At 34.7% G+C, this 27,816-nt stretch overlaps 1 protein-coding gene across 3 annotated transcripts in view; it reads right to left on the reverse strand.

Annotated features, from left to right (window-relative positions):
- MIPOL1 (mirror-image polydactyly 1) overlaps positions 1 to 27,816 on the reverse strand; it is a 476,051-nt gene that overhangs the window by 314,661 nt on the left and 133,574 nt on the right. For all 3 annotated transcript variants that reach the window (XM_027847439.1, XM_027847437.1, XM_027847438.1), the window contains 2 exons: positions 14,276 to 14,309; positions 13,845 to 14,015 (listed from right to left, as the gene is read on the reverse strand). In XM_027847439.1, the coding sequence (XP_027703240.1) occupies positions 13,845 to 14,015; positions 14,276 to 14,309 (205 nt within the window). The remainder of the gene's footprint in view (positions 1 to 13,844; positions 14,016 to 14,275; positions 14,310 to 27,816) is intronic.

The raw sequence follows: 27,816 nt of genomic DNA on the forward strand, positions 1-27,816 counted from the left end.
CATTTATTTTAACTCTGTGTGTGTCTCTCTGTTTTAAGTGTGTTTCTTGTAAACAACATATTGTTGGATTCTCATTTCTAATTCACTCTGCTCTTTGCTTCCACTTTATGGGTAAGTTCACCCCATTCACTTTCACAGTTATGATTACTAACTATCCATTTCCTTCTATCCTATTTTCTTCTGTATCTCTCTCTCTCTTTTTTATTGCGTCCCTCATCTAAAGACTAGTTTGCTTTTGACCACTGCCTTCTTTTAACTGTCCTGCCTCTTATCACCCTTTCCCCCTTCCTTTTCTTATCACCTTATGCTCCTACTTCTCTTGTTGGGTAAGATAGATTTTTTATAATCAATTGAATGTGTGTGTGTGCATTTGCCCTTTTGAATAACCAATTTAAATGAGAGTGATGTTCAAGCATCACCCACATTCCACCCCACCACCCCAAGTATTTTCCCCACTACTATAACAGCTCTTTCTTGCATGCCTTCTTATATTCTATAATTCTCTCCATTCTTCCTCTACCTTCCTTTTCCCTCTTTCTTGCCTATCCATTTTTAACATTATTGCAATACAATCAACTCACTCCCTCACCCTTCTCCTTCTACCTAGAATTCCTCTAACTGCCCTAATAATGATAAAGTTCTTAGAAGATACATGTCTCATTTTCCCATATAGAAAGGTACATATTTCAGACTTACTGAGTCCCTGATGATTTTCTTTCATGTTTACTTTTCTCATGTTTCTCTTGAATCGTGTAGTTGAAAGTCAAATGTTCTATTCAGTCCAGGACTTTTCATCAGAAATGCTTGAAACTCTTCAATTTCATTAAGTATTTATTTTTTCTCTTGAAAGATTACATTCAGTTTTGCTAGGTAGGTTATTCTTGGTTGTAATCCTAGATCTTTTGCCTCCCAGGATATCATGTTCCAAACACTTTGCTCCTTTAAGGTGGTAGCTGCTAAATATTACTTGATCCTGACTGTGGCTTCATAGTAGTTGAATGGTTCCTTTCTGGAACCTTGAAGTATTTGACATGGGAGTTCTAGAATTTGGCCATAATATTCCTGGGAGTTTCATTTTGAGATCTCTTGCAGGTGGTGATCAGTGGATTCTTTCAATTTCTATTTTACCCTCTGGATCCAGAATATCAGGGCAGTTTTTCTGGATAGCGGTCAGGTAGGTGGCACAGTAGATAGAGCACTGGGCTTAGACACAGGAAGACTCTTAATGAGTTCAAATTTGACCTCAGACACTTCTTAGCTGTGTGACCCTGGAAAAGTAACTTAACCCTGTTTGCCTCAGTTTCCTCATCTATAAAATAAGCTGGAAAAGGAAATGGCAAACTACTCCAATCTCTTTCCCAAGAAAACCCCAAAATGGGGTCACAAAGAGTTGGACATTACTGAAATAACATAATAACAAGAAATTTCCTGCATTATTCCTTCATTAGGATGTCTAGGCTCTTTCTTTGATTGTGGCTTACAGGTAATCCAATGATTCTTAAATTATCTGTCCTTGATCTTTTTCTAGGTCAGTTGTTTTTTCCAATGAGATATTTCTCACTTTCTTCTAATTTTTTTCATTCTTTTGCTTTTCTTTTATTGATTCTTGGTGTCTCATGAATCATCAGCTTCTACCTGCCCAATTCTAATTTTTAAAGAGTTATTTTCATCAGTGAATTTAGTATCTCTTTTTCCACTCGGTCAATTCTTTTTTTCTTTTTCTTTTTCTTTTTAAATAATACTTCATTTTTTCCAATTACATGTAAAGACAATTTTTAGCATTCATTTTTTTTTTAAATTTGAGTTCCAAATTTTTTCTCTCCCTTCTTCACCTTCTCCTTCTTTAAGACAATAAGTAATTTGATATAGGTTATATATATGCAGCCATGTAACACATATTTCCATATTATGTAATGTTGTAGGAAAGAAGAAACAAACCAAAAGAAAAAAACAAACAAAAAATGAAGTGAAAATAGTATGCTTCAATCTGCATTTAGAGGATATAATTTTCCATCATGAGTCTTTTGGAATTGTCTTAGATCACCATGTTGCTGAGAAGACCTAAGCCATTCATAGTTGATCATCACAGTGTTGCCACTACTATATTCAATGTTCTCCTGGGTCTGCTCACTTCACTTTGTATCAGTTCATGTACGACTTTCTTTTTGTTAATTTTTTGTACTTATTTTGGGCATTTATAACATTCAAAATGACTTATTCACTAAAGTTGTTCTTAAAACAATATTGCTATTACTGTAAACAATGTTCTCTTCGTTCTGCTCATTTCACTATTCATCATTTCATGCAAGTCTATCCATCATTTCTTGTAGGACAGTAGTATTCCATCACAATTACATAACACAATTTGTTCTGCCATTCCCCAACTGACAGGAATCTCTGTAATTTCCAATTCTTTGCCAACACAAAGAGAGCTGCTGTAAATATTCTAGAACATATAAGTTCTTTTCCCTTTTCTCTGATTTCCTTGGGAAACAGATCTAGTAATGGTATTTCTGGGTCAAAGGGTATAGGCAGTTTAATAACTCTTTGGGCATAATTCCAGATTGCTCTCTCCAAAATGGCTGGATCAGTTCACAGTTACACCAACAATTTGGATTTTTTCTACATCTCCTCCAACATTTGTCACTTTCCCCTTCTATCAGTTTAGCCAATCTGAAAGGTGTTAAATAATATCTCAAAGTTGTTTTAGTTTGCATTTCTCTAATCAATAATGGTTTAGAGCATTTTTTTCATATGACTATAAATTGTTTTGATTTCTTCATCAGAAAACTGCCTATTCATACCCTTTGACCACTTAACAATAGGGGAATGACTCATATTCTTATTAATCTAACAAAGTTCTTTATATATGTGAGAAATGAGACCTTTATCTGAAAAACTGTCTATAAATTTTCCCTCCAATTTTCTGCTTTCCTTCTGATCTTGGCCACATTTATTTGTACAAAACCTTTTTAATTTAATGTAATCAGAATTATCCATTTCACACTTCACAATGTTCTTCATCCATGAATTGTTTGCCTATCCACAAATCTGGTAAGTAATACATTCCATGTTCTTCTAATTTTCTTATAATATCTCTTTTTATATCTAGGTCATGTATCCATTTTGACATTATCTTTCCTGATTTTATCTGGTTATATAATTTTTCTCTTTTTTTCCCTCTCAGTCAAGCAGATACCTTCTTTCTCTCCTCCCTTTCAATGAGTCCTGTTCATTCATTTTTTAAAATTTTATTTTTGTGCCCCTTTCCAGAGAAGATTTCTCTCCTATTCTTTATTCATCCTTTCTTTCAATCTACTCTAGACCTTCCTTTTTGCATTCATGACCCTTACATTTATCTAATCCCTCTCTATTCTCTGCACACATTATGGACTGAAAACTTCCAAGATATACATTCTGGGTTCTCCTAAGTAGTTTCTGCCTGTCTTCTATTGCCCATGGATGTCCCTTTTCCTTTGAGCCTCATTCTCAGAAAAATACCAATTCTTGCAGGTCACAGAGAAGACACTGTCTCACGGCAGAGTGCTGCCCCCATGTCCCTGATTATGCCACCCACCTCTGACCTACATCCGTTCTCTGGTCATCTTTCTTCCCTATTTGCCTCAAAATCTCCCTGGGTACATGTCCTCCTACTATCCCAGGCACCAGTTAATGACAAGAACTCTAATTTGCCCACCACCACCATAACACCCCAAACTGGATGAATTGGCTTTTCAAGTACCAAATCCTCTCAGACAACATCTAGCACATGGTCCTTATCTCCTTTCACAAAACATCTCTTCACCCAAAGAATCATTCATAATGGAATCCCCTCCCACTGCTAAAACAGGGTCTCTCTATTTCACCCTCCCACTTTCAGTTCTTCCACCTTCCTCCTCACCGACTTTTCTTTTCTGAGGATCCTAGGAATTTCTTAGGGGAGTTCTACCCTCTTTCTACCTCTGGAAAAAAAATCAATCACTCTGAAATGCTACTCTGACCTGGTCCTGGCTTACACAGAGGGATCCCCTTTTATAGTGAAAATAGACTTCTGACTGACTTCTTACATGGTTCTGAGATGAAAGAAGTCACTTACTGTAGTTTCTCACTAGATTGAACATTTTACTATTTTTTAAACTAGTACCAAATTCCTTTATTACTGCTTTATGGTACAGATTGAGATATGACATGGCTACGTCCCCTTTTTCCTGCTTTTTTAAAATCATTCACCTTGAGATCTTGAAACATTTCCTCCAGATAACTTTTCTTATTATTCTTCTATCTCTATAAAATAATATTTTGGTAGGTTGGCAGTGAATAAGTAAATTAACTTGTGTAGTACTGTCTTTTTTATATCAGGAGGACATACTCATAAACCATCAATACTTCTCTAATTTTCAGATTTGCAAAGATCTGCGAAGAGTGTTTTATTACATTCATATTGATCTTGTGTGTATCTTGCACACATTCTGAAAATATTTTGAATGCAATTACTCATTTTATCTCTGTTTATTTGGCTGTTATTTTGTTTTGTTTTGATAACATGCAGAAGTGGTGACAACGTATATAGATTTTGTTTTATATGTGGAAACTTTGATGAATTTGTTAATTTGCACAATTCAGTTTTTGTAAAATCTTTGGGGTTCCAGAGACAGACCATCATATCATATGCAAAGAGCAATAATTTCAAATTTTTATTTAACTGGATTTATCTAGTCCTGTGATGTATGTATCTTTTTGCTATTTCTAGCACAATGTTAAATAGTAGGGGTAATAATGAGGTATCCCATTTTACCCCTGGTCATTTAAAAAGGACTTTTCCATAAAATGCAATTATTTTTTTTTCCTTGATACTACATATTCTTATGTTTCCTAATGTTTTTTCTTTTTTTTAAAACAGAAATGAGTGTTGTCCATCAGTAGAGTTGTGAACTAGTCCAACCATTCTGGAGAACAATTTTTCTTTTTTTTTTTGTGGTAATTTTATTTTTTTGTTTTCAACATTTACTTCCACAAGATTTTGAGTTCCAAATTTTCACCCCATCTCGCTCCTCCCCCTCCCCAAGACGGCATGCATTCTAAATACCCCTTCCCCTAGTCTGCCTTCCCTTCTATCTCTCCCCCCCTTCTCTTATCCCCTTCCCCTTCAATTTTCCTGTAGGGCAGGATGGATTTCTGTACCTCATTTCCTGCATTTCTTATTTCCCAGTTGCATGTGAAAACATTTTTTTTTTAACATGTGTTTTTAAATCTTTGGGTTCCAAATTTTCTCCCTTCCTCCCTCCCCACCCACCCTCATTGATAAGGCAAGCAACTAAATATAGGTTATATATGTGCAGTTATGCAAAACACTTCCATAGTAGACATGCTGTGAAAAACTAACTCTATTTCCCTTAATTCTATCCCGCCCCTCCATTTATTCTATTCTTTCTTTTGACTCTGTCCCTCCTCAGAAGTATTTGCTTCTGATTACTCCCTTTCCCAATAATCCTCTCTATCATTCCCCTACTTTCTTGTCCCCTTCCCCCCTTATTTTTCTGTAGGGTAAAACAGATTTCCACACCCAATTGAGTGTGTATGTTATTCCCTCCTTAAGTCAAATCCTATGAGAATAAGATTCACTCATTCCCTCTCACCTTCCCCCGTTTCCCCTCTACTGTAAGAGCCTTTTCTTTTCTGGTTTTTTTTTTTAATGGGATAATTTACCCCATTCTACCTCTCCCTTTCTCCTTCTCCTAGTATAATCCTCTCTCACCCCTTAATTTTATTCTCTGGAGAACAATTTCAAACTATGTCCAAAGGGCTATAAAAATGAAGCATACTCTTTGACCCTGCATTACTAGTATTAGATCTGTATCACAAAGAGATCAAAGAAAAGGGGAAAGGACATATTTGTACAACAATATTTATAATAACTCTTCATGTGGTGTCAAAGAATTGAAAAGCAAGGTGATACCCACCAATTGGGGAAAGGCAGAACTATTTGATTGTGATGAAATACTATTGTGCAATAAGAAATTATAAGCAGGAAAACCTGTAAAGTCTTATATGAACTGATACAAAGTGAAGTGAACAGAACCAGAAGAATGTTGCACACGGTAACAGCAATATTGTAAGGATAATCAACTGTGAAAGACTTAGCTACTCTAATCAAGACAACGAACCAAAATAATTCTAAAGGTTGTTGCTGTTTAGTCATTTTGGTCATATCCAACTCTTTATGATCCCATTTGGGGTTTTCTTGGCAAAGACACTTGGAGTAGTTTGCCATTTCCTTCTCCAGATCATTTTACAGATGAGGAACTGAGGTAAACAGGGTTAAGTGACTTGCCCAAAGTCACACAGCTAATAAGTGTCTGAGGCTGGATTTGAATTCAGGAAGATGAGTCTTCCTGACTTTAGGTCTAGCACTCTATGCACTCTGCCACCTAGCTGCTCCTAATTCACTGGATCCATGATGAAAAATACTATCTACCTCCAGAGAGAGAACTGATGAACTCTGAATACAGATTGAAGCATATTTTTTTAAACTTTATTTTTACTGTTTTGTTTATGTTTACTTTTGTAACATGGCTAACAGAGAAATATATTTTGCATGACTTCACATGCATAATGATATCAAATTGCCTGCCATATCAAGGAGGGGCAAAGTAGGGAGAGAATTTGGAAGTCAAATATTTAAAAAATGATTGTTGAAATTTTTTTTATATGTAATTGGGAAGTTTAATGAAATAAATTTATTTAATGAAATAAATAAAAATTTAAAAAAAGAAAAAAAAGAAATAGATGCTGGACTTTGCTAAAAGCTCAACAATCTACCAATCTATTGATACCATCATTTGGTGTTTATTAATTTTTAATAGTTTATTTTGCTTATGTTTTTCTTATAACTGAATGAATCTGCATTGTTGGTGTAAGTTCAACTTAGTTATAGTGTGTAATCCTTTTAATATGTTGTTGCCCAATTGTTTTTATTTTATTTAAAATTTTTGTGTCAATATTTATTAGGTATATTAATCTAAAGCTTTCTTTCTTCATTTGGCCTCTCCTTCATTTAGGTATGAAGGCTATATTTGCATCACAGAATTAATTTGGAAGGCTTTTTTCTTATCCTGTTTTTGCAAAATTTTATGTAATGTTAGAATTAATTGTTCCTTGAATATTTGAGAGAATTCACTTGCAAATTTAACTTTTCCTAGTTTTTGTTTTCTTTAAGAGTTTATTTATAACTTGTTCAATTTCTTATTTCTGATAAGTATTATTATTATTATTTCTTTTTTTGGTTAGGCAATGAGGTTAAGTGACTTCCCCAGGGTCACACAGCCAGTCAGTGTCAAGTGTCTCAGGCCAGATTTGAATTCATGTCCTTGTGGCTCCAAGTGCTCTATCCACTGTGCCACCTAGCTGCCCCTCTAATAAGTATTATTAAAATAATCTATTTCTTCTTTCATTAATCTGAATATTTTATATTTTAAAGTATTCATCCATTTTATCTAAGTTATCAATTTTGCAAAATAGTTTCTCATATTTTCTTTTATTTCAATTGTTGTAAATGTTCCTTTTTTATTTTTTAAAATGAACAATTTGATTTTCCTCTATCTTTTAAAAATCAGATTGAATTACTGCTTATCTACTTGGTTGTTTTTTCAAAAGGAAGAACTACTTTTATTTGTCAATTTGATTGGTTTTATTTTTGTGTTTAATTTTACTTTTTATAATTAATTAATTTATTTTTAGTTTTCAACATTCACTTCCCTAAGATTGTGAATTTTGAATTTTTTCCCCTGCCCTCTGCTCCCCTATCCCCAAGATGGCATGCAATCTGATACAGGCTCTATTTATACATTCATATTACACATATTTTAACATTAGTCATGATGTAAAGAAGAATAAGAACTAATGGGAGGAACCATGAGAAAGAAACAAAACAAGAAAAGAAAAGGACAGCATGTTGTTTTGGAGTATTTAAAATAACTACACATTCTAAGGATGGAATATTGCTGTGATGTAGGAAATGAGTTGGTGGACTTTGAAAAATATCGAAAGACTTGGACTTATGAAGGAAGAGGTTATTCATCCTCTGTAGTACAGTCTTACATAGACGCATATGAATGTATATGTCTATATATGAGTATGATTATAGATATCTAAGTATATGTATATGTATATAAGTGTAAGTGTATATGTATGTATATATATCTGTGTGAATATATGTGTATATATATATGTATATGTGTGTGTACATATGTATATATAAACACATCTGCAGTTAATTGTAGCCTTCTTTGGTATAGCAGGATGGGGGGAGGGGAGAAAAAGGAAAAAAGAACAAAGTAAAAAATGCACAGCAGAGACTAAAAGGAAACTCACAAAGAAACAAAGAAAAGATGGACAGCTCTAAAGACAATGTGTAGTATTTATTATATAGGCTTTCTTGGAAATTTGTTGCTGTATATTTTGAATCCTCCCTTATGTTCTGCTGTGCACATGGCAATGCTTTTTTTTTTTCCATTTCTTATTTTATATTTAAGTTTTAATATTTAAGTTTACAATATGCTCCTTTTTCTTTTCTTATTGTGTATTTAAGGTTTTATATTTTAAGTTTAAAATAAAAAAAAGGAAAAATTTTTTAAAAAAAGATAGTCTCTTAATTCTCTCCCAAATGTACTCTGCTCATTCCTACCTCCTTGCATTTGTTCTTTGTTTTCTTCTTGCTTGTAATCCTATCTCCCCCTGTTCCTTAATGATCACAAATGATGGTGATGATGATGATGATGATGATGATGATAATAGCAGCTAGAGCTTATAAAGTACTTTAAGGTTTACAAAGTACTTTATATGTATCATTTCATTTGATTCTCCCATTCCACAACATATTCTCAAAAAATGTAACAATAATTATATTATAAGAGATAAGGACTGAACCTATGATTTCATTGGTATAATGAATTCCAAGGTGAGGAAATTCATTCTCTCAATGTACTTTGATACATTATCTGCAACTTATATTCTTAGAAAGTTGCCTACTGTAAACTTAAATATTAAAACTTAAATACAAAATAAGAAATGGAAAAAAAAGCATTGCCATGTGCACAGCAGAACATAAGGGAGGATTCAAAATATACAGCAACAAATTTCCAACACTGAGAGGTTGTGTCTTGGCCAAGGTCATCCAGCCAGGATGTGTCAGAGTCAAGACCTGAGGCCAGGTCTTCTTGGCTTTGAAGCCATCTTTTTTATTACTATGCCACACTGCATTTCCATTTGTTCATACTAAATTTAGCACTTTGTTTTATATAATCTCATCATTCTCTAGTACCATCACATGTGTAAGTCTTATCTCTCTAACAAGATAACAAACTGCTTGCTTGGTGGTAGAGACCATATGATAAAATATTATATACCTCAGCAACAAGCAGATGTATACCTATGAAGCATTAAAAAAATATCCATTGAGCTGAAGCATTTCAGGACTCGTATTTTTCTATGGAGTAACTTGTTCAACTGATTTCAAGTTATTTCAAATATTGTCTCTTCACATTTTTCAGCTTAGTTCCTTTTCATATTTGCCAAAAAGAAGAAATACCTTTAAAATAATTGTGGGTGGGGAGAGGAAAATTAAACACTTTTTGTAAAGCACCAAAGGTTCCAATAGTTGCCAGTGTCTGGAATACAGTAAGAGCTTAATAAATATTTGTTGCCTTATGCTACTTACAAATTGCATCATTACGATATTTCAGAATAACAAATGGGAGAAACAGAAGTGGTTAGAAGGCTATAAGTGAGAATTAAGAGTATATTTTAAATATCAGATTAAGTATTAGAACCTAGTTCAAACAATTAAAGCAAATTTTAATAAAAGTTAAATTATCTACACCTTATAAATTACTACTATAGTTTCTTTTAAACAAACTAATCAGATAATGTGAATGCATTCTACATAAAACTATATTGATTCCTAACAGCTTTCAAATTCCAGGAAACAATAATATAAGAGAGATTTCATGAAACAAAAATAATTCCTCTGAAAAAAATCAACTGATAAACAATGTACACACATACTCCATACTATAGGTGGAACAAATTAATTTCCTAAAATAAGCGTACTTTGAAATTTCCTCTTTTAAGTGAATCTGCCCTAAGCAACTCACTTCTGGAAAACATGAGGTAAATGCAAGCATCACTGCAAAACTAAAAACCTTCAAAATAACTAGGATTTTGTGTAATCTCAAGAGATTTTTTGACAACAAATTTACCAGCAGAGTAAATTTTATTGTATTCTTAGAGGCACTAAAAGTAGCTTGTATACGTATATGAAACTGTTAGTGATTATACCATTATATTTTGTTTTAATTGATGAATCAAATTATTTTTATCTACAAAGCATTATACAATCCCCTCAGCCATATATATCTGCCTTCTATGAATTATCATCATACTTCATATTATTACAGGTTCACATTATACTTTGCATTATTTACATGTCACCTCCCCTTTATATTTCTATCTCTCCACAGTGCCTGGAAAACTGTCTTGTACATAGTGAGCATTTAATCAATATTTGTTGAATAATGGCAGTCATCTTGACTAAATAACATTATTAATGTTGACAAATAGTGAAATGAATTGGGAAAAAAGATTTCTCAGAGAGAAGTACCATAAATTTGTACTTGAAGTCTTTATCTAAATGCATTCAACTATATTAATGGAATTGAAAAAAGTTTTATAACTATTAGTTACATATCATTATAATGAAGTCCCCTAATTCAGCACATGTAATAAACGCAATGATGAAGCTTCCCTTCTCATGATATTGAAAAAGGAGTTTCCTAAGCAAACCAATAGCATAGATAAGGGAAATGTTTGTCCTACCTAAAAGAGAAAGGTAATTTTCTTTAGAGTTCAAATTTAGCATTATAATGTGCATTCACTGAATCAAAATATCTGGGAGTTGGAATGGACCTCAGAGAGGCCATCGAGCACAAATCATGTGAACGGAAATCCTATCTACAAATATACCTAACAATTATTCATTCAGCCTCTGCTTAACAGCAGTTTTAGTTGTTAGATGGAGAGCTTTAGTCAGTAGAAAACTTTTTAATATAAGAGGTAGTGTGGTATAATGGATAGAAAGCCACCTTCAGCACCAGAAAGCCCTGGATTCAAGAGTTACTTCTAACATATATTAGTTGTGATTCTAGTTAAACCACTTATGACTCAGTGCACTGGGAACTCTTTAAGGCTCACTAGTTGAAGAGAAAGTGCTGACTATCACTGGTAGAGGGAGTTTCATTATCCAATAATTCCAGATAACACTCCCAATTTCTACCCCCTTTATTATATTAAACCTATGTTTGCCTCTTTGGACTTTTACTCATTGCTCCTAATTTTGCCCTGTGGAGCCACAAAGAATAGTCTCTTTCTATAAGACTTTCCCTTCAAATACAGGTAACATGGTTCCCAAGAGCATTCTCTTCTCCAGCTCCATCAGACTCATGGTATGAACTCAAGGTCCTTCATTATCCTTGTTACCACCATCTGTGTGCTCTCCAACTCAAAAAAAAATTCTTCCTAAAATGCTGTCCCCAGAACAGGAGAGAACACAATATTCCAGGTGTGGCCTGACCAGGGCACAGTTCTCGAAAGGACTATCACCTGTCACTTCCCAAGCCTGTATATGATGCCATTTTAAGACTATAATAATATTAGCTTTTTTTACTACCACAAGGCACCATTTATATTGACCTTGCAGTCCACTTAAAACCTCTGCAGCAGAGTTTCTGTGTCCTTGAATAGAAAAAATAATTACATCTTTATTTCAATACGATGGTTTCCTTTGTAAAGTTTATTTTTATTTTATGTGCTTAAAAACCTGATTCTGAGCAGGAGTCTTTAAGTTTCAAAAAATTGTTAAAGGATCCATGACCACACAGACACACACGCACAATAAGAATTCCAGCTCTAGACTTTTTATCAGACAAGCTTCTATCTTACCCAATCCCTTCATCTTATACTTGAGAAGCTGATTTTTTGAACTCAAGTGTAAGACTTCACATGTAACACTATCAAGTTTTATATTAAAAGAGTTGGCCTAACATTGCAGCCTGTCAAGATCTATTTGGATTCCAACATTTGGCTATCACTTCTAACTTTGTAACATTTGCAAATCTGGTAAGGTTTTATGGAAGACTATTAAAAATGTTAAAATAGTACAGGGATAAACAGATCATTGGGATACCTCACTACAGAACTTCTAGGTTGGCATGAAACCAGTAATGATTGCACTTTGCGTCCAGCTACTCAACCAGTTCCAGATTAACTTAACAATATTATTGTCAAGTCCACATTTCATCATCTTATCTACAAGAATAGCACAATAAGCTTTATTAGATGCTTTGCTAAAATCTAACTAAATTCCATATGCAACATTTTCCAGATCTACTGAACTATAAACCCTAACATATAAAGAAATTATTTTGGTCTGGCATGACTGGTACTTAATGAAGCCATGAATAAGATTATAGCTTTGTGATTACTTCTTACTTTTCCAGATGTTCTCTAAACAACATTTTAATAATATCTTCTAGAATTTCACTAGGAATCAAAGTTAAATTTAATGGCTTCTAGCCTCCATTTTCTTTCTTCTATAAAAGTAAGGAAACTTTCCCTTCTCTGCTACTGTAGTATTGTTCAGGTTCTCTTTAATCCTTCAGAGATCACTGATATTTCAAACAATGAATTTGCTTATTATAGGTGATTCTTATCTACTTTGAAAGCACTTAAAAGATATTCTGAGAAGCCCTTCTCATCATATCCAGTCAACTGTAGGTCTTGTATGTAATGGAAAATAATAGAATTATCTCCTTAATTTTTTTTTTCTTCATTTTGAACTATTAAGTCAAACCTCCTTTCCCCACAAGTAGAGTGAATTAGCAAATCAAAAGAGCAGAGATCTAGGGCCAAGAATGGCCTTAGAGGCCATGTAGTCCTTTCTCATCCCCACCCCCACCTAGCAGATAAGAAATAGAGTCAAGAGAGGTTAAATGACTTGTTTAGGGTTACACAGCTAGTAAATGTCAGCAGTGTGATTTGAATCCTCCTCAGGTCAGGTTTTCTTGACAAAGTCCAGCACTGTAACCACTATATCATGATGCCAACAGATAGAAATACAGATAGGTGGATGGATAGACAGACAAACAGAAAGAAAAGTAGATAGATAGAAGATAGGTGGATGGATAAATGATAGATATACATACATATGTTTAGAACATTTTTTAAGGGCAGCTAGGTGGCACAGTGGATAGAGCACTGGCCCTGAAGTCAGGAGTACCTGAGTTCAAATCCGGCCTCAGACCAAACATTTGACATTTACTAGCTGTGTGACCCTGGGCAAGTCACTTAACCCCAACTGCCTAAAAAAAAAAAAACAAAAAAAACCCCAAAATTTTTTAAAATAGACTAATAAAATAGCTGATTTTTTTTTCTTCATATTAAGAGCCACTTATGTGGCTAGTTTTCTAAAAATACTTATTAACCACATTCTTATCCTGAACAAGAGGCTGAACATTACTCACAATTTTGGTAACCAAATAAGAAGTGATTATTTTTAGAGTACAGTTATTGCTTATAAACTAGTATATACATTTAGCTTAGAAAAAAAAGGTAGAAAATATATTAACAAAGAGGAGGGATAATGTATAAACATAAATATAGCATGTCTGTTGCATAAACAAAAGTTATCTGGAAATTTCAAAGCTGTCCGAAACAAAACTGATTTGATTTTCAAATGATTTTTTTTCTATTAAACAGGGAGGAAATTATTATAAACTTTTTCCAAAACTCACCTTAGATAAAGCAGCATCGCGTTCTTCTATCACTGCATTCATTTCTTCAGTAGTTATTTTCTCTTTACATTCCTTGGTCTTGTATATTCGATCCATAATTACAGCTCCATTACTCTGGATAGCTCTCCCTGTGTCTGCATTGTTTATTCTGTTCAGTAATTCCTGTAATGTCTACCAACAGCATTATATGTTAGTCCTACATGAAGTTTTAATATATTTTATTTAATATAGGGTTTTAATTAATAGGCACATGTGAATGGTAAATTGACGGAGTGAAGTTATTGAATTTTCATATTGCAGCAAAGATGTACATTATTAGTGTGTCAATTCTTCTTTTTCCCTACTTCTTAGTTCTTGAAACCCACTCAATTGAACTTAAGCCTCTAAGATATACGACTGACATCAAGAAATCTCCTCAGAGAATGGCTTACCATGTCATTTTCTTCAGGGTTAATATTTTCTAGCCTAGAAAAAAAGGAACACAGAAAGCCTGATCAGTAGCATTTCCTTAGTGCAGCAAAATGAGTTCGCTTTTTAAATCTTTAGAACCTCAAGTAATTTCATTCGACTAGTCTTTAGAGTCAACCATAACACTGAACATATTAAAGTGCCACCTGCTCGACTTCATCTTTCAATAATGCTCCATATCTTCAGCACTGACTTCAGACTGTTAAGTTATTAATGTTTACTACTATATATGACTACAAGGATCAATTGTTCATATGTGCTTAGATGAAGAAAGTTCCCCAGCGATAGAAGCACTGGAACTCATCATTATATTTATTCCTGGACTTGCCATTTTTTTTTTCTAGAAACTGTATTCCTTTCCTCTTTCTTTTTGGGAACTTCAAATAAAACAAGGTAGTGTTTTTATTGTCAAATTTAACTATACTCTCCAAAAAACTTTACCTGAAAATCTCCTATGAGATTCTCTTTGTTAAAAACAGATAAATAAAATGTAAAAGCTAAAAAAAAGGCTGAAAGATCACTATCATTACAGATAACTAACACTATGCTCCCCCCCCCATCATAACACTGAAAGAATTAACATAAAGTTATAGAAAACAAACTGGTTTCCTATATACATCAGTTTTCCTTTGATATAGCCATCATGATCAATGAATTCTTGGTTTTAAAAAAAAATGCTCAAGTACAGAAAGGGGAAAATGTGGCTAGACAACAGTTTATTTGAAAAGCAATCTATAGACTAAGATTTTAGAGGACAAATCAGATCAAAGGAGATTGGATGCTCTCAAGAACAGATTTCTCACAACACAAACACAAAGAATTCAGGTGAGTGGGAGAATGGTGAATGGAATAAGATAGCAGTTTCCAAACTTAATGTCCCCTTTCTTACAAAAAAAATTGTCACACTTTCCTATACTTTTCATATAAAAATCTAGGCAAATAATTCCTTTTTATCATATTTGTTTTTAAAAAAATTAAGAATTTATTGTAAAGTGTATAACAAACCTCACAATACAATAAATATGATTCACAGAAGTATTTATTGATAAAGTCCTATAGATTTCCTTGACTATAACTTAAAAATACTAATCATATAATATTAATAGAACAGGTGGACTTGTTTTTTGGGCACAAAGACTATATTGCTACTTTTTCAATCACTTATTGAGATCAGTGTTTTGTCTCTGCAACTAACTAAAGCAAAAAATCCTGTTTCATATTTCTTGATATGCTATTGCTTGTGAGGAATACAATGTGTCCAAAGTGAATGGTGGGGAGGGATGTCACATTTTTAGATATGGATATATCATCCCAACATCACCTGAGATCTGTCTCTACAGAACGCAATACAATTCTCCAACTTATGATTTTTGTTTAAAAATCTATCAAATAATATTGAAAATTCCTCTTGATGAAGTATTGCTATCAATAAGTTTTGAAGGCAATGAATCTTTCCTAATATCAATTCCAAAAATACTGTACAACCAATTGAATATTTATAACTATCTGTTACCTTATCCATGTTCAATGCCAAATAGGAAGAGTTAAGTTTCTTAACGGATTATAAGTCTTCTCATATGCTTTGCTCTCCTTCCTACCACATTATCTGTAAGTGGAACCATTGAAAGTTGCTTTGCATATAACTCAAGGAGCATCATTTCAACCATATCAATATAAGTATCAGTAATGTTATTCCTGGCAAATTGGTGTTATTACATTTATCAATTTCTTAAACATTGCTCTAAGGAGGCAGCTAGGTGGCTCAGTGGATAGAGCCCTGGGCCTGGAATCAGGACAACCTGAATTCAAATCCAGCCTTAGAAACTTACTAGCATTGTGACCCTTGGCAAATCACTTAACCCTGTTTGTCTTAATCTACTGGAAAAGGAAATGGCAAATCATTCCAGTATTTTTGCCAAGAAAACCCCATGGACAGTATAATCCATGGGGGTCAACAAAGAGCCAGTCATCATTGAACAACTAAACAATACCAAGAAGACTTTAAAAATTATTTTTATGTCACATAGTCCTGGAAGGAAAAAAAGGTGTTTTTTAGTATGGAAAATATCTTTATTTTCTCTAGAAAAATTTCCTTGACTTGCCAGTACATTCTGAATATACATTTTCAAGATGTCATTTCAATGCTTCATACTATCTGCAGTTAAAGCAACAACACAAAGTGAATAATTACAGTGGATTGTATTTTCTGAATTTTGGAATTTTACTTTGTGTTTTTCTGTACTTCTACTACTTATATTGACTTATTCTAGATAAATGTATTAGTTACAGGGGATTTTTTTCCTCAAATACAATGGTTATATATTATTCATCATAAAAGTGTATTATTTCACTTGTTAAAAATTTGAGAAAACAAAAAATTACATTTAATCGTTGAAAAGTTCAAACAATTATACCTATTATTGAGTTATTTTTTTTTAAGTTACCAGTTTGGAGGAAACTAGCTTATTATATGGCACTTATATCACAAAAAGAATGTTGAGGAAATTAAATATGGTACTTTTATCTTCTACATAAGGTTTTTTTAAATTTATACTTCACATTCAAATGGAGCAAGCAGAATAACATCACAATTTGACCAAGTTGTGAACTTATGCTGATGGCTACCATAGCAAAATGAACCCATACTTTGCATCAACAAAACTTGGACCTTGTTTATGCATACAATATTAAATAAAATAGCCCTGCATTCATTGTCAATGAGAGAAAAGCCACCCAGTTAAGTCTCTTTTCTTATTGACCTTGAACTCTGTTTTCACTGAAAACAGTGGATGTATTCTTGTGGAAATTTAACTTGAAAATATACAATAGATTTTAGCCATTAGTCTATCCCTCAGCAGGCCCAGGCAAGGGAGGTACTACATAGTTTGGTCTCCTTGTCAAGATTAACTTTTCTAAACAACCTTTTAATCCCATCTGTTGCTCTCTCTCCCTCCCTCCCTCCCTCCCTCTCCTTCCTTCTCTCTTTGTCTTCCCATTGCCTCTTTCCTCTCCTTTTTATGCCCAAGTTTCCAACACCCTCATTTCATATTCCCACCAACATAATTCCATAGACCAAACCTGACATAGACTGGTTATGGTAGTTCAGATTTAAGAGTGGAGTGAAATGAGTCATACTTAACAAAAGGATGTTTATTTAGCCACAATATGAAACGGAGAGTCAATAAAGATACAGCACTTGAACTGAGGAGATACAGTGCCCATCATCTTCATACAGAAAGTTATCTGGTCAGCACAGACATGGGACATCGACCAAATCTTAAGAGCAATGACTCCATAGCACCTTTTATACCCTTAGGAAATCAGGAATCCATGTTAATGGCTACATAGCTTCGTTTAGCCTCCTGGTTCAATAAAGTCTCTGACAAAACTTTCCTGTCTTTTAGGAAAAGAAATGGCCTAGTCTACATATCAAGGAACTCTAGTAGATAATGCTTTTGTAATACCTCCTCCCTTAGTGGCAAGGTCCTAAAAATGTTCTAGAAGACCTTCTAACACTTACAGGGCTTTAAGGACACTACTGCAAAACCCTAACCTTGGATACTCAAGAGGCCTGGGAAGAGGCAGAACTAGGAGGGAGAAAAATAAACAAAAAAAGTAAACCATAAGTATAGCAAAAACAAAGCAAAACAAAACAAAAAGGGATATAAATTAACATCCAGTCCCTTGAAAGAGTAACTAAATAATGAAGAGAATGAAGACTATAAGTCTCAGACTTCACCTCTCCCCTTTGGAAAGATTGAGTCCAGATCTCAACAGTCACCTGTTCCATGTGGTTTGTGATGGTACATCTTTGCAGTTCATAGTGAGTCTTATGATGTAAAGTATTGATAATGAACAGGAGCAGCACCAGAGACATAAGAGCTACAACAAGGGGAGTACAAGTGATAGAACTTCTAGTAAGGTCACCAATTCTCACCTCTTGCATACAGCCAATCCTGGTATTAATGGTGACATGGAGACTCCCTTGGTGATTACTAGACCAAGAGACAGGACATTCCTCTTCCCGGTAGGACCAATGGTAGGATAATGCCAAATTTCTTCTTTTAGAGGCTTCTGTTGAGGGCTACTCCCATCTTTCATGGGGGCTAACAAGGATTTACCATCCAGGAACTTAGGATTACCACCAAATGAGCTATAGGACCTCATTTCTTTCAGGTAAATTAATCTTCACCTCTATTATGCAGAGACAGTTTCACCCTCCCTGTGCCATTAGATAGCAAGGTACATCACAATAATACTACTTTTTCATAAAGATATATAATGGACTCCTTCCCAGATGAAAGCGAACTTCTGACTACTCTCAGCCTCAGGAATAGAGAAAAAAAAATGGGGACAACTACAAAACACTCACCAGGGACCCTGACTACCTGGGCTACTAAACTGATGAGGTCAAAAATAGCTACAGTGCAAGAGGCAGAGCCAAGATGGTGGAGAAAAGGAAGTTCCCTGAATTCTTCCCAATTTCCCTCAAAACAACTTTAAATTAAGTCTCAAAACAAATTCTAGAGTGACAGAAGCCACAAAAGGATAGGATGAAACATTTTCCAGCCCAAGATAATTTAGAAGGACTGCAGAAAAGGTCTGTCTCACTGGGGTTAGAAGGGAATACCCAGTGCAGGCAGTGTCCTGCAAGCCAGTGGGAGGTCTCTAACCCCAGCACAGGTTAGCCCACATCTGGCTCAGCAGACCAGCTGCAAAGCAGGCCAGCCATGAAGCTTCTAGCCCCAGAGCAGCAGGCAAGCCACTAGCCCAAGATCACCCTTTGCAACAGGCGAGCTGTCAGCCCCAGAGGCCCTGGTGCCCCCCCAGTGCAAGAAGCTTGAAACATATGTGTCTCCTGTACAAAAGGACGCAGAGCTCAACTTTAGAGTCACAAAATTGACTGGAAAATGAGCAAACAACAACAAAAAAACCCTGACCATAGAAAGCTACTATGGTGACAGGGAAGATCAAAACAAAAACTCAGAAGAGGACAACAATGCCTATATGTGAAGCCTAAAAGAGAAATATGAATTGGCTTCAGGACCAAAAAGTGCTCCTGGAAGAACTCAAACAGAATTTTTAAAAATTTAGTATTTTATTTTTTCCCCAATAACACGTAAAACAATTTTTAACACTCATTTAAAAACAATTTTGAGTTCCAAATTCTCTCCCTCCTTCTCTCCCCCCACTATTGAGAGGGCAAGCAATTTGATATGTTACACATAGGTAGTCATGCAAAACATATTTCCATATTAGTCATGTTGTGAAAGAAAATACAGACAAAAAAAGTAAACAAAAAAGTATGCTTCAATGTGCATCCAGATTCCTTCAGTTCTTTCTCTGAAGATAGATAGCACTTTTCATCACAAGTTCTTCAGAACTGTCTTGTCTTATCGTATTGCTCAGAATAGCTAAGTTATTCAAAATTGATTACAATATAATATCACTGTCACTATGTACAAGGTTCTCCTGGTTCTGCTTATTTCATTAGCATTAGTTCCTATAAGTTTCCTCAGGCTTTCTGGGAGTATCCTGTTTGTTGTTTCTTATAGAACAAGAGCATTCCGTCGCAATCATATACAACAACTTGTTCAGCCATTTCCCCATTGCTTGCCATCCCCTCAACTTCCAATTCTCAAAAAGGAGTTAAAAAATCAAATAGGAGAGGTAGAAGAAAGATTGGGAAAAGAAATGAGAGTTATGCAAGACAATCATGAAAAAGAATCAACAGCTTGGTAAAAAAAGCACAAAAAAAAAAAAAAAGAAAAAGATGTACAAAAATTCATTGAAGAAAACCCCTTAAAAAGCAGAATTGGCCAAACGAAAAGGAAATGAAAAGCTTAGTGAAGAAAATAATTGATTAAAAGTTAGAATTGGGCAAATGGAAGCTAATGATTCTATGAGACACCGAGAATCAATTAAACAAATCAAAAGAATGGAAAAACAGAAGAAAATGTAAACTACCTCATTGGAAAAACTGACCTGGAAAATAGATCCAGGGAAGATAAATTAAGAATTAGTGGACTACCTGAAAGCCTTGATCCAAAAAGAGCCTGGACAGCATTTTTCAAGAAATTATCAAAGAAAACTTTCCTTCCATCCTAGAACCAAAAGTTAAAATAGTAACTGAAAGAATCCACTGATCACCTCCTGAAAGAGATCTCAGATTGAAACTCCCAGAAATACTATGGCAAATTTCCAGAACTCTCAGGTCAAGGAGAAAATACTGCAAACAGCCAGACAGAAACAATTCAAATATCAAGGAGTCATAGTCAGGATTACACAGCATTTAAGAGCTTCCATGTTAAAGTTTCAGAGGGCTTAGAATGTGACATTCTGGAAAGTAAAGGAGCTTGGATTACAACCAGAAATTACTATACAGAAAAACTGAGCATTTTCAGGGGGAAAAATGGACAGTGAATGAAATAGGGGACTTTCAAATAATCCTAATGGGGGCAGCTAGGTGACGCAGTGGATAGAGCACCAGCCCTGAAGTCAGGAGGACCTGAGTTCAAATCCGGCCTCAGACCAAACACTTGACACTTACTAGCTGTGTGATCCTGGGCAAGTCACTTAACCCCAATTGCCTAAAAATTAAAAAAAAAAAAAGAATCAAATAATCCTAATAAAAAGGCCAAAGTTGAACAGAAAATTCAATTTTCAAATACAAAACTCAACAGAAGCATAAAAAGGTACACAGGAAAGAAAAAACACATTACGAAATAAGGTTAAACTATTTGCATCCCTACACAGGAGGATGATACTTGTAACTCTTAAGAACTATATTTCTATTAGGCAGTTAGAAAGATAATACATACACAAAGGATGCAGATAAAGGATGACTTTGATGGGATGATATTGAAAAAAAATTAAAGGGTGAGAAAGAGGATTGCACTGGGAGAAGAGGGAAGGGAGAGACAGAATGGGGTAAATTATATCACATGAAGAGGCATTAAAGACCTATTATAGTAGAAGGAAAAAGACAGGGGGGGTAAGCATTGTTTGAACCTTACTCTCATTGGATTTAGCTCAAAGAGGGAATAACACACACATTCAGTTGGGTAAAGAAATCTATCTTACCCCATAGAAAAGTTAAGAGTGGAGGGGGACAAGAAAATGAGGGGCCAAGAGAAGGGAAAGCAGATTGAGGAAGGTGGTGGTAGGAAGCAAAACACTGGTGAAGAGGGACAGGGTGAAAGGAGAAAGAAAAGTATAAACAGGAGGAAAATCGGATAGAAGGATAAGCACAATTAGTAATCATAACTGTGAATGTGAATGGGATGAACTCTCACATAAAACAGAAACAGATAGCAGAGTGGATTAAAAACCAGAATCCTACAATATGTTGTTTACAAAAAACACATTTGAAGCAGAGACACACACAAAGTAAAGGTAAAAGGCTAGGGAACAATATATTATGTATCAGCTAAAGTAAAAAAAAAAAAAAAAAGCAGAGGTAGCAATCATGATCTCAGAAGAAGTAAAAGCAAAATGAGATCTAATTAAAAGAGACAAGGAAGGAAATTTCATCTTGCAAAGTGAAATGATCAAAGACAAGAGAACACTGTACAAACTAAGAGCAACATTGTGTGATAATCAACTATGACTGACTTAGCTCTTCTCGGTAATACACTGATTCAAGACAATTCCAAAAGACTCACGATGGAAAATTCTATCCACATCCAGAGAAAGAACTGATGGAGTCTGAATGACAACTGAAACATATTATTTTCACTTTATTTTTTTCAAAGTCTTCTCCTTTTGCTGTTTCTTCTTTCACAACATGACTGCACATATATAACCTATATAAAACTGCTTACCACCTTGGAGAGGGGGAAGGAGAGGAAGGAAGGGAAATAACTTGGAACTCAAAATTTTATTAAAAAATGTTAAATTTGTCTTTTCAGGTAACTGGAAAAAATGAAATATTATTAAAATAGTTAAGTGATAGGTGTGATAACTTTATTTGGCTCCCTTTAGTCTATTGTAGGCTGCCTGATACCATCAATGGCCATACGGCAGTGTTGTTTGGCAGTCAGGTATTGTGGATAGAGTGACAGACCTGGATTCAGGAAGACCTTAGTTCAAATCCATCCTCAGACACTTACGAGCTATATAACCCTGGGAAGTCACTTGACCTTTACCTATCTAATGTATTAAATGGGGATAATAACTACCTTCCTCTCAGAATTGTTGCAAAGATATAATAAGATATGGGTAAAGAGTTATGCAAACATTAAAGCACTACATAAACATCAGCTATATTATTATCACCACCATCATCATTATTATTATATAGAGAATTGGCATAGTTGGCATATTTTGGCCTCTTTCATCCCCATAACTAGGGAGAGAATAGGTTATGTATTATATATATATAATATGTGTATGTATATAAATGTATGTATATATAAAATAGAGAATAGACCTCTCAAGGGATCTGATATTATTTGGTATTTACTAAATAGGGTGTCTTGGGGGCATTTCAAATGTTTCAGTTTATCCCTATTCATAAAAAATCTCAAAGAGGTTGCCTACGGAGCCCATATAGGTACCTAATACCAAGTGGTCATTATTCCTCTTTCTTCAGTGGTCTCTGTTCTAATCCTCCCCATAATGGTCTGTGGAAACTGGAGTGTCTTGATGAGTCTGTTCGTGATCCCTTGGTATGATAGTAACCTAACAGCCACTATCCAACTCTAACAATCCCATATGTCTAATTTGGATTGGGTTTTACATAATTTTCTAGGGTTTGGTGAGACTGAAAGACCCTTATTGCCCTATACCGGATTTGTGTGATAGAGCTTTATCAGCACCTTACCAGGCTGATGAGCAATAGCTTCCTCATTAATTTGATATTGTAGGAGCCACACCTAAAGATCCCTCCAGGACAGGACACCATATTTCCTCCAACCATCTTCAGAACACTTATTTGCCCTGAGGGCAAGTGAAACTGTCCTGATGTCCTACTTTAATTTCACCAGTGGATCTGCCCACATTTCTATGGTAGTGTGGCAGAGAAGACAAAAAGCTAAAGCTAAAACCATGCAGGTAAAGCTATACCCAGAATGTCAGATCTAATTGCCCCAGAAGCAGGCTGGTCATAGGGCATTGCAACTTCTTGTCTTTTCCCTTCCTTCCATTGATCCAATGTATCAAACCAATCTTTTTAAACATGTCATCCCCTTTCTTGTACACTTCAATGAGGGAACTGGCTGCAATGAGAATTCATCTCTATGAGGGTTAGTCACAACTAAGAACTAGCCTAGCCTACATAATGGAGGACCCTTGTGGATATTATTCTTACCATACTACTGCTCAAGGTATCATTTTATAGCTCTTCTTTATTAAGCTAAAATCGCAGGGGGAAAAAACTGCAATTCAGTTCCTTATAACCACTCATTTCTGTACTCTTAATATTCTGAATCTGACCTCAATAATCTACTGAAAGTCTCTCTTCATAGTTACTTAAAAACCTCCATCCCTTAACTACTAAATCCTATGAACTTTTCTTAGTAATCTTGTACCGGTCAACTGTCTACAACTTTTAACATGAATAATCACCTCATCTTTATATACTCACTCCTCCCTTGTCATCCATGTTATTGCTTGTCCTGGTTATTATTCTGACTTGATAACTGCTCCTTTTCTGTCTCTACTTGTTTGTGACCTAGCTTTCTTCTCTCAAAGGGTCTTTCCTGGGCCTTCCACTCTACTCGCTCTAAATTCTCTTAGTTCTCTCATTCACTCCAGTGAATGTAATGATCATTCCCATGTAGATGACTTCCAAAAGAACATATCTAGTCCTATTGTCTCTACTAAAATCCAGTTCCATATTCCAAGGTATCCAGATGTTGCTACCTGAATAAAACAGTGGCATCCAAAATTTAACATGTCCCAAGTTTAACCTATCATTTGTCCCTTGAAATTTGTTCCTCTACCAACTTCCCCATTTTTGCTGATTACACTACCAACCTCTTAGTCAACTAGTTCAAAACTCTGGAGTCATATTTGACATTGCCTTCTCTTCTATCCTCTATTATATCAGTTGGAAAGTCTTTTGACTTCACCCTTCTTGACACTTTATATCTATCTATCTTCTTTTTCCTACTTAAATAGCCAATACCCTTATTTAGGTTACCATTACTCCTTCTCTGGAATAATGTAATAGCTTCTTAACTGAATTCCCTGCATTCTGTCACAGTGGGGTGGGGGTGATACAATCCTCCATGGTGAAGAGGTTGAAGAGCCTGCTTCTGTAAAACCATGAAGATTTACAATAGAAATGTTCTGTTTCACTACTTCAGAGAATGTGCAGATATTCTGTAGTTGATCTGTAGGATGACTATATAGACTGATTGTCTACACAGCCAGAACTAGGATGCATTCAAAGACACTAGTCAGCTAGGGTAGATGGTTTGGTTATGGCTCTTTCAGAACTGACAATTTTTAGAGAAGGACAAGCTACTGTGGGAGACAGTATTCTCCTACTCAGAGCTGGTAGGAAATCAAGTGTGCATGACCCTGCTTTTGCTTCTTTATCTGGTATGTCTATACTTTCCTGCTTTTAGATGAAGAAGAATAGAGATGGTTATGATCCTGTGAGCCTTGAAAGGTCAAGAGAACTCACTAGCAGGAGGTCTGGTAGAGTCTATCCTGAATTTTGTGGCCAGTAAGCCCAGAAGTGAAGCCCTGAGGAAGCCTCATCCAGTGGTTATGCCGTTTTTGGAACTGAACCTGCTAGGGCAAATGCTATTATGTAGAAACTGTGTTAAGTTTGAGCCTACTCTTTCCAAGAATGAAGTGGCATATGAGAGAATGTGTTCCCAGCTGTTGGGGGAAATGTTCTTTATTCTTTTCTTTCTTTCTTTTTTTTTTTTTTTTTGCTTTACCTTCTCAGTAAATATCATTTTATAAAAGATAGCTGATGTTATTTGGTTAAATGAAACTGGGGCACTAATCATTCTTCATTAATAGGAGGGTAGAACAAACGAGATTTGGAGTTTAAACTAATGGCATTCGAGAAAGACACACTCAATTCCTCTGGAGTACCCCCATAACCATAAGAGGGAAATGTAACCAGCCTTGCTATATCACAATGAATCTAGTAGCAGAGTACTCTTCCTTGTATCATAGACCCCTTGGGCAATGTGGGAAAGCCTAAGAATCCCTTTTCAGAATAATGCTTTTAAGTGAATAAAATAAAATACATAGGATTACAAAAGAATCAATTTTATAGAAATATAATTATTAATTTAAAAAAATCCAAGTTCATGAAGCCAGGTTAAGAAACCCTGCTCTAGAGTGTTTCTACATAATATTTCTCTTATTCATCTTCCACACAGTTGTCTAAATAATTTTCCTAAAATAAAAGTTTTATCAATATCGCTACCCTGCTCAAAAACTGTCAGGGTTTGCTTGCTGCTTCTAGGATAAAATATAAACTCCCTATTAAGTCCCCCCCCACACTACCCTTCTAGAATTCACAGACTCGACATGCCAGCCAGATTAGATACTACTAAACTGGATGCTCCATGAATTCAAATATATCATCTCCTGTCTTCATATCTTTGCAAGGCATCCCTGTAATGTAGTACCTGCTTCTCAGATTTCTTGTCTTTTTTAAAGTAAGTTTGGGTGCCAATTCCTAATGGAATCCTTCTCTGATTCACTCATATGTCAGTGTTCTCTCCTTCCTCATAATATCTTGTATTTACTTATTCATGTACATGTTGAATCCCTCCAAAATAATGTAAGCTCCTAGAGGAACAACTATTTGTTTTTGTCTTTATATCCATAGCACTTGGCACAATGCCCAGTGTATAATGTTCAATTAACAAATAATTGCAGTATCAGAGACTTTATCCAAACCCAATTTCCTGACTACATTCTATGCTTTTTCTACTACAATCCACTGCCTCTACTTTATTCCAGGAAAGAAGGTTATATGCTTTGTAGGTGGCATTATAATCTCAATTACATTACTAAGCATTTTTGAAAAACTGGTAAAATCCCAGATTTTAATATTTTATGATGGGCACAAAATCCTGTGTACTGTGATGTATTTTTTAATATGCTATATCAAAAGTAAATTTAAAGAGGGATAAATTTAGTTCTCTGATATATATCTCTTATAATAATGATATGAGCAATAAGCCAAAATAAGTGTTTGTAAGAGCTTAAAAAATTAAAATGAAAAATTTATAGTATTCAAATTTATTTTTTATTTCAACATATTTATTGGTAGTTTTGAGAAATATTGAGAGCAGATTATAATCCCCTCTTTGCAAGGATTTCAAACCTTTAAATAGTAGCTCCTCTATGGAAGGTAGTGATAAATCTGTAAATTATCAAACAATAACGTAAGATTTACCCCATGCAACCTCGTGAATTCTGAATTACTCCTGCATTATTTTAAACTCTACATATTCATGACAATTAGTAAGAATTTTGCTGAAGCAAATGTCTGTGGGCTCAAGTTTCAATTGATTTCCAATACAGTGCAAATTCTGCCTGACAACCTTATACTCTAAGTCAAGAGACCCTGCATGAAATGTCACATTTCTCGATTTATCACCAAATCAGTCAATACCGGCTTTTTTTCTGAACCCACAGTCATTCACCTTGTGTAGTGTGTGTACAGCAGAGCTCTGACCTCAAATAATGAAATGAACTAGTGACCCTTAACCAGAAAAACCCAGAGTACTTGTTTTCATTCTCTGAGTAGCATCTCTGCCACTATTATCTGTTAAAAATAAAACTAAAAAGAATAACATTCAAAAAACACTATAAATAGTTTGAAAGCATGTGTATTTTTAATTTGTATCCTATTTAATTTTTTCAGATCAAGAGACAGAAACAAATGTAGAAAGTGGTAAAGAAAGGATAGGCACATAATAGAGCAATGGGAAAAGTCAGAAAACCTTATGGAAGGAGAGAAGCTTAGATCATAGATGACAGAGCAAATAAGAGAAAGAGAAGAGGACATTGAGGAAAAAGATGAGGAAGGCAATCATACAACTTGGTTTAAAAAATGTATTTCTTCCTCATAATAAACTGGATTTTTTTTTTTAAATCAAGACTTCCTATTAAAATGTACACCTCCAGATACAAAGCCAAGGACTATTGAGAGCAAAAAGAGAAGAAAATCTATGAAGCCTTCTGAAACCTGGTAATCTTTTTCCCTGGTAATCTGAACTCCTACGGCACTTACAGTGTGCACATACAAGTTGTGACTATGAATTTTATTATCTTAACATATGCATGTGAGCTTCCTTAGTAGAAGAGAGCCTTTAAGGCTGCATTTTGCTCTACTGAGCCAAATGCTTTCTAAAAAATAATCAACAAACAGTACACATAGTGGTGTCCCATATTCTCTGGACCTTTTAGATATGAAGATGTGATCTAGTTTAGAAAACTGTTTCAAAATCTCCTTGTCATATTTTCATCAAGCATTCCCTTGATAAGTATATAGCTTATTCTCATTAAGATTTTTTATAGA

Source organism: Vombatus ursinus, unplaced genomic scaffold (assembly GCF_900497805.2).
Source record: "Vombatus ursinus unplaced genomic scaffold, bare-nosed wombat genome assembly UNPS02015406.1, whole genome shotgun sequence".
Classification (NCBI taxonomy): domain Eukaryota; kingdom Metazoa; phylum Chordata; class Mammalia; order Diprotodontia; family Vombatidae; genus Vombatus; species Vombatus ursinus.